Here is a 7,525-nt window from a genome sequence, read left to right as displayed (position 1 = left end):
AGAAAAGATGACAAAACAAAACAAAAAAAACCTAATTATAATATAGGTTAATTATTTATCCATCATAAACACACATAACAGCTCTCACTTTTACCTCTCAACCCAATTCAGTTTTACAGAACATGTTCAATCAAAGCACAGAACACAAATGATATTTAAATATCTTAAGAGGGAGAGAAAAATAAATAAAAACTAGTAGATTGTGAATGTTTTGAGAAAGCTCTCCTAAATAATATCAGAGAGCGTACAGAGTGGTTATTCCATCATCAGTAAAAAGCTACAAAAACATTTTCATTGGAGTGGGTTTCTAAAAATGGTCTTAAATGGAACTTATTTCCATTATTTTTGCTAAATAATCAACTAAATTTGCCCAATATTCTTTGAGAAATAACATTCAATCAATAAAAAATGAACTTATTTTTAATATCTAATAACTTGCTGATTCAATACATCAACTCTTTTTTTGATCTACACTATCAAATCCAAGTAACGGACACCAGAATGACAGATCAGACAAGTGTAGATGAAGCTGTTGATCAGAAAAGCTGTGTCTTTGTGTCAGGTTTGTGGCCCAGAACAGTGGCTCCTGCGGGGCTGAAGTGGAGACAACAGTAAGACAGATAGCCCTGCAGCTGGAGGGCCGTCTGGAGGATCAACTCAGAGACCTGACCTCTGCTGCTGACCGCTCCGACCACGTGGAGGCGACGCTACAGCACCTCCTCACAGCAGCGCAAACCCAAACGTCCCGACTCAGCAAGCTGGAGAGCAGCTGCTTCGGAAGCCCAGGGAGCAGCACAGGGATCAGCACTAAGGCTGGGTTCCAGCTCCCAGGAGGAGGAAGTGGACACAGAGATCAAGAAGTCACCTCACAGTGTGCTTTAGACGTTGTGGAGACTCAACTGCAGGAAATTCAAGAGAAGCTGGAGGATGTTCAGAACTGGTCAAAGCAGAGATACCTTCCTGCAGGTAAGACATGCGTTTTATCTTTCCCTGTTTTTATCTCCATGATCCTTCTACCCTTAGGTGCTTTCTCCCCCTGTTTTGATATTTTCAAGCCGCTCCCTCATCTCTGTCTGGGCTTGCTTTTAAATTAGGCATCCAACATGTTTGTGTCCAAAATACTTCCTCTGTTGTCCTCATTTAATAGTAAGATACAAATTACGTTTTCTGTCCTGCAATCACTTTTCTAAACGGGAAGAATTGTTGGCCACCACAGTTTACAGAGCTCAGAGGGGTGCACTCATTAGCCGGTCACCACATGGAAACACCAGGAGAAGCAGAGAAAAGCAGAAACAGATGGAAGCACACTTTCATTTTTTTTCTCTGGTTTATTCCTGAGTGTAACTTGAGCTGTGTGCAACATCAATATTTGGGACCTCCAGTTTTAGGAGGCTGGAAGTGTGTCAGCGACAGCAAAAACAGAAAGGAAATAGAAAACGAGAGTGCAACTAAATGAGTTCAAATGAGTTTTAGTAAAGCAAAGACAATCAAGAGTGAATACATTCACAGGATGTCCTTTTTTTGTTTAGTTTGGTCAAATCTAAGGGTTTAGTCACAAGTGCCCTACACACTACTGGCTGTCTGCGGGGCGAGAAATGTACAAATCTCTACAGGACTCGCAGGTTGCTCTTATGAAATGTAAAGATCAAAGACTACTCAGTGAGTATGTAGAGAAAATGTTTATGGAAATTTTCCTACGGGAATGAGACAGGTCGTAGAGAACACTTAACATGGGTATGTGGGGCACGTTCAAGAACCAGCAAAAGGCAGGTTCCTGGATGCGTGTTTAGCCCACGGTATTCCTACCATACGAGAAGGGAGGGGCTTATTTTTCTTCTTCTATTATTTACTCGCGCATGTCCTCCACTTACAATTGGAAGACACTTGGTATGAAATACGGAAGGAGTGCAAATCTGGTGAATCTTGCTCTAGGCCTTTTCTTCAACAGCTCTATTCCGATTCATGAAACACAAACCACAATTTTTAATTTGTCCTCCATGATCAATTTTCAAACAGTTGGCACTTTAGTGAATTAAAGTCCCTAATTGGTCCAATTTAGGGACTAAATTGGTTAATTGACTATACAATATGTATTATTTTGTAGCGTTCTACATGTTTTGTTTTACATGTTTGAAATAAATCTAAATCTGAATCTGAAAACATTTGATCTGGTTTAACTTTTAACCCTTTTTTATGTAGAGTTTGAAAACAGTGTTAAAAATATGCGTATCTACCCATAAATGCAAAGTTTTGAACGCAGATGCCTGAAACACACATGTACAGTAGGTGTGTTTACATAGACTTTTCATTGAAAGTGGTCGCTTGAACGAGGGCGGTGTGAACACAGCTTAAGAGTAAGTGAAGGGAAGCAGGTAAGACACAATCACATCATATGGATTTCTTTTCAACCCTCCCAAAACCTGCACACTGCACAAGGAACCTATTAGAGATACTCAAGTGGTAAGTGCACGACCGTGCAGTCTGACTGTTAGAAATGAGACAATCAGTGAGTAGTTAGTGTTAGCATCCTATGGGCTCTTACATACAGTATTACATGCACATTCCATACGTCTAGTATTTGTGCACCGTCAGTACATGCACCCTACTAGACTCCTACTGCTTCAGTAATTGCTGCTCACCTGGATCACGTTTGTTCAGTCAATCAGAAACCGGGCTCATTCAATCCAGCTAATCAGGATTACTGAAGTGGAATTAGCTGCAAGACAAGGTGGGCGGTAGCTCACAAGGGACAGGGTTGGAGATATCTGGACAATGGCGTACGGCACATATGTCAAAGTCAAGGCCCACTGGGTGATTATTTCCGGCCCGCCAGATCATTTTATATTTTTGTTATCAATGACTCGATGTTATCTTGTGCTGGTAACATATTCTAACACATCCTCATCCTCACATACGACGTACGGTTAACGACCCGCCAACGTCAAAAATGTATGTTTTAAATGTCCCGACTCGTCGTTTTTTTTTACATCCAATTAAATCAAGGCTCCTCAACATCCGGGCCGCAAACTGGTACAGTCCGGTACTGGGACGTGGACTGCACCAGTAACCCTAACCTTAACCTGGTACCTGACACGGCTCAGTACTTAAGTCTATGGTCCCGACGTGGTACCGGCCACGACCTAAGGTTCAGTACATGTAAAAAAGTTATGTTTTTACATTTTAAAAATGTAGTTTTAGTGTGTTCAATAAATGTTTATCCTTTTTGGCCCACGACCTAAGGTATGTTTCGGATTTTGGCTCCGTTTGATACCCCCTGCGTACGGGCACCTAAGGATAGCATCACGTATACGTGTGTACAAGTGTGTGCAACTTACATTAGAACTAGGAACACTTTACAATACATTTGTCTGTGTCTGTCAACCTCTGTTCAAGTTTTCTTCAGAGAAGTTTTAATTGCGATCAGGCACAAGGAAATTACTAATTTTGTTTTGGAATAAGTTTCAAGGTTGTCAGCGGACAAAATCCTGTAAAAAATCCTACAGAAAAGTGAGATTCCCATATCATTGCCAAACAATGGACCAGAATTTGTGACAACTTTAAGAACAAACCAAACCTGCTCTTCGTGCTTCATCTGTTTGTGGTTTTGTTGATAATATCTGCGTTTAAATAATCTAAAACAATAACGTATTTAAGAACTCCTCTTTTCTCTTCAGGCTGTGAGATGGGCCTCCTCTTCCCCATGCGCTCCCGCCGGATCTATGTCATGGTGGTACCAGACGCTCCTCTGTCCCTGTCCTCCTTCACGGTCTGCATGTGGGTGAAGCCGACGGCCACCACCAACAAGACCGTCCTGTTCTCCTACGGAAACCGCCAGAACCCGTACGAGATCCAGCTGCTGCTCGCTCACACCTCCCTCCTCTTCACGGTTGGTGGAGAAGCTCACCTGGTGGAGGCGCAGGGCGCGGTGGAGCCGGGGCGGTGGAGCCACTTGTGCGGGGAGTGGTCGTCGGAGCAGGGTCAGGCGCAGCTGTGGGCGGATGGCAAAAAGGTGGCCTCCACATCTGGAGTGGCGGAGGGACACGTCTTACCTGATGGAGGTTTGCTCCAGCTGGGGCAGGAAAGAAACGGTTGCTGCGGTGGCGGCGGCGGCGGCATGCCAGGGTTCGAGGGAGGATTTGATTCCAAGCTGGCATTCGCCGGGAAGATGACGGGGGTGAACATGTGGGACAGAGGACTGACAGAGGAGGAGATCTCTCAGCTGGCTTTCAGGGGGGGGCAGGGCTGCCAGCAGAGAGGGAACATGGTGGCCTGGAGCGTGAGCGAGATGGTGCCCCACGGAGGGGCTCAGTTCATCCACTGAATCAAAAACTAAGACACTGTGATCCCATATCAAGCTGAAGCTATCACTCCATCATGTCCTATTGTGCTTCCATATTTCTACGCCACGCCCCCACAAAGAGAAGGACTTCCAACCATCAAACTGTCTGAATGATTTTCCTCGCTGTGAGAGACTGAAGCAATTACTTCAGAACTGCAACACCGACACACATTCAGCAAACCTGCAGGAAACGAGCTGCAAGCCACCAAAGGTTTAATGAGAGTTTGCCTTAAAAACAAAGAGTCTTTTGTAAAGCAGAGCAGCTTCTGAGCCAGCAAACAACTGACAGGAGGAGGTGAGGAGGAGGACACCGACTGTGAAAAGCAATTATCCTGTAATATAGTTCTCTAAGTTTTGCATCAAGACGGCCTTTCCAAATACATCAGATTGAAACTAATTTCTTTTTTTATAGGGCACATTAACACAGTGATGCAATAAAGTCTTGCAGAAATATTAGCTATGACATCAACACTATATCTTGAGTGACTGAAAGCTGCTGTATTTGCCTTCAATTAATGCAAACTTTCAATATATAAAAAGGCAATTTTTACATTTTTGTATAACTTTAATATAACTAGAGACTTTACTATTTAAAACGTGTTTCCTTTAGGGTCTTTACAAATAATAGTAACACTTACTTTGTTAGTTGGTTCATTTATTTTAATATTAATTTTGTGCATCTTTTAAACTGTCAGTAAAAGACAGTGAGGTGAATGTTTACAGTGTGTTTTTTTTCTGCTTTGTAATATAATGTTAATTTCTTCTTGTGGGAAAAAAAGAATTTGAATGTATTTTGTACATAAACATAATCTGTATTAGATGAGAAGAAGACTGGAACATCGGCAATGAATAAATATGTAAAATGAAACCACTGCATTCCTGTTGAAATATTTTTATTTTAGTTCACTTTGTCATCATACTTTAGATTTTGTGTTTGCAGTGAAATACTAGACTGATTAACTTCATTTATATAGCAGTTTAAAACACCACAAGGTTGCCAACTTACTTCCAGATAAATAAACCTTTCCAATCAAAAAGCCTTTGTTGCTCTTTTAAGACATATTTTATTCCCAGCACTAGTAGCTCATTAGAAATACAGTATTGGGTTGTGGGCGGGACTGTTAACAAAGAGCAACACCCACCTCACTGAGAGCTCTGTTTGAGCGCTCACCATAGAGCTAATAGCCTCAAGCTAACATTAGCGGCGCAACAATAATGACTATTGAATCAATCCAGCTGTACAGTTTTGAGCCAGTTAATCATTTCGTGATGGTAGGGAGTGGAGTGAAGGAGAGAGACGTTGGCACCCCGATTTCAGTAGCTGCATCATTAATATGAGCTTTTTCTAGTATCCGGTTTTCTGATCCAATGCGATTTGACTTAGGAAATGCTCAGGAACACAGCTTTTATCGTAAATTATTTTAAATGTGTCATTTATTCTGACAAAAATTCAACAAGAACATGGTAAAAATGCACAGAAGACGATTTTCATGGGAGTGGGTCGTTAAGTCAATGGGGAACTGAGGTCCAGCAGTGTGACTGAGAGCCTGGTGAGACATATCGGTCCAGCAACAGTGTGACTTGAGTGGTGGAATTTGGATGGAGTTCAAATAGTTGAACTTAAGCGAGGTTGCCATGTCCCGCCAACCAATCAGGGACTGAGCTTTGGGCATGTGACGTGGTAAGTGACTTGAGCAGTGGGTGGAGTACAAATAAACATGGATGACTGATCTGACAATTCTTGTTCTGACCATCCATCATCCATCCATCCATCAATCCATCCATTTTCTTAACCTGCAGTATCCCTTTTAGGGTTACAGGCTTGCTGCAGACTCTCCCGTTGACTGTTAGGTGAAGGTCAGGCTGCCAGTCGGTCCCAGGGTCCATGGGGGCTAAAGTGAACGTGCCTACTATGCTCACAATCATGCGTCGCTATGCAAGTTTTTAAGTCCAGTCACAGGCTCTACGTCTGAAGCGGGCGTTCATTGATCGGGTCCTGACGCTGAATCACGACAACGTGGAACTGTGTCCAATCAGAGACTTGGATTTGGTAGTGAGGTGTGGGTAGTGTTCTTTTCAAAACATAGAAGTGCCAGTGCAAACTTTTTTATGAAGGGGAAATTCCTAATTTTGGTTTATTTGCCCTGCTGGATTAAAATGACACTAGAACAGAACATTTAGAACAGAACTGTTAAAGTAAAAAGTCTGGAGCAAGATTTGCATCGCTTTGACCTTTCACATCAAGCCTCATCCCACCATAGGTCGTGCACGAGTTCTAGTAAACAGAGGAAAAACAAAAGAAGAAGAATCCCCCTCCCCCCTCCCTGGTCTGGAGGGACAGATGTGCCTCAAAAACTGAAGTTTCGTAGTCACCCCGGTGTTTAGGTTGTGCACATCAAGCAGATGATGGTTGGCAGACCGTAAGTCTCTAGAATGGCTGTGAACAGGTAAAAGTTCTGTTAGGTAAACTGGGGAAAAACCATTATGAGATTTAAAAGCAAACAGTAAAAGATTAAGCTGAAAGTCTCCATTAAATCAAATTCAACATTATGCTACTTTCAAACAGAGGAAAGCTTTAAACCTGGTTTTCACCACTTTGATCACATTTCATATCCAGGTCAGCTTCGTCATGAACTCAATGTATTCTAAATTTAAAACAAAAATAGTCTCCAACCATATTTGGAAACATCCAAGTTAACCCTCTGGAAAAAAAAACTGCATTACACCAAATCATCCTAATGAAAAACAGCATCACTTACATCCAGTGATTATGTTGGGACAAATTAGAGGCCAGTTTTCTGTTTCCTAAACTCAAGTAGGACATGTGAGTGTTGCTGCTTGTTAGGAGAGCCACTTGCTAATTTAATCCAAAGCAGCTGGGAAATAAAAACATCTTACCGTGTGAATCTAAATAAATGTAAATCTCATGTGTCAAACTCCAAGAAAACTGCTTATTTTCCAGCTAACCCAGGATTTGTAGCTTCTTCCTATCAAAACAAAGCTGTTCTAGGTAACCAACGATTGGAAAAGGTGTTAAAACCCAACAGGATGTGAGCCTGAGAGATGCTGCTATATTCAGCCACTGCTATAAAACATGAAAACGTGGGAAATTGTTTGGTGAATGAAGATGCACAGAATGGAAGTTATGTTTGTAACTCTGATTCTGAGTCCCAGATGACCGCCAGA

The 7,525-nt window shown here is 42.1% G+C and overlaps 1 protein-coding gene across 1 annotated transcript in view; it reads left to right on the top strand.

Moving 5' to 3' along the window:
• Nucleotides 1–5,207, top strand: part of ptx3a (pentraxin 3, long a) — a 9,215-nt gene extending 4,008 nt beyond the window's left edge. The window contains exons 3-4 of the mRNA XM_024277169.2: nt 563–966; nt 3,675–5,207. Coding sequence (XP_024132937.1) covers nt 563–966; nt 3,675–4,321 — 1,051 coding nt within the window. The 3' untranslated portion in view covers nt 4,322–5,207. The remainder of the gene's footprint in view (nt 1–562; nt 967–3,674) is intronic.
• Nucleotides 5,208–7,525: the final 2,318 nt, after the last annotated feature.

Source organism: Oryzias melastigma, linkage group LG13 (genome assembly GCF_002922805.2).
Source record: "Oryzias melastigma strain HK-1 linkage group LG13, ASM292280v2, whole genome shotgun sequence".
NCBI lineage: Eukaryota > Metazoa > Chordata > Actinopteri > Beloniformes > Adrianichthyidae > Oryzias > Oryzias melastigma.
This window is presented reverse-complemented; position numbering and strand designations above follow the sequence as displayed.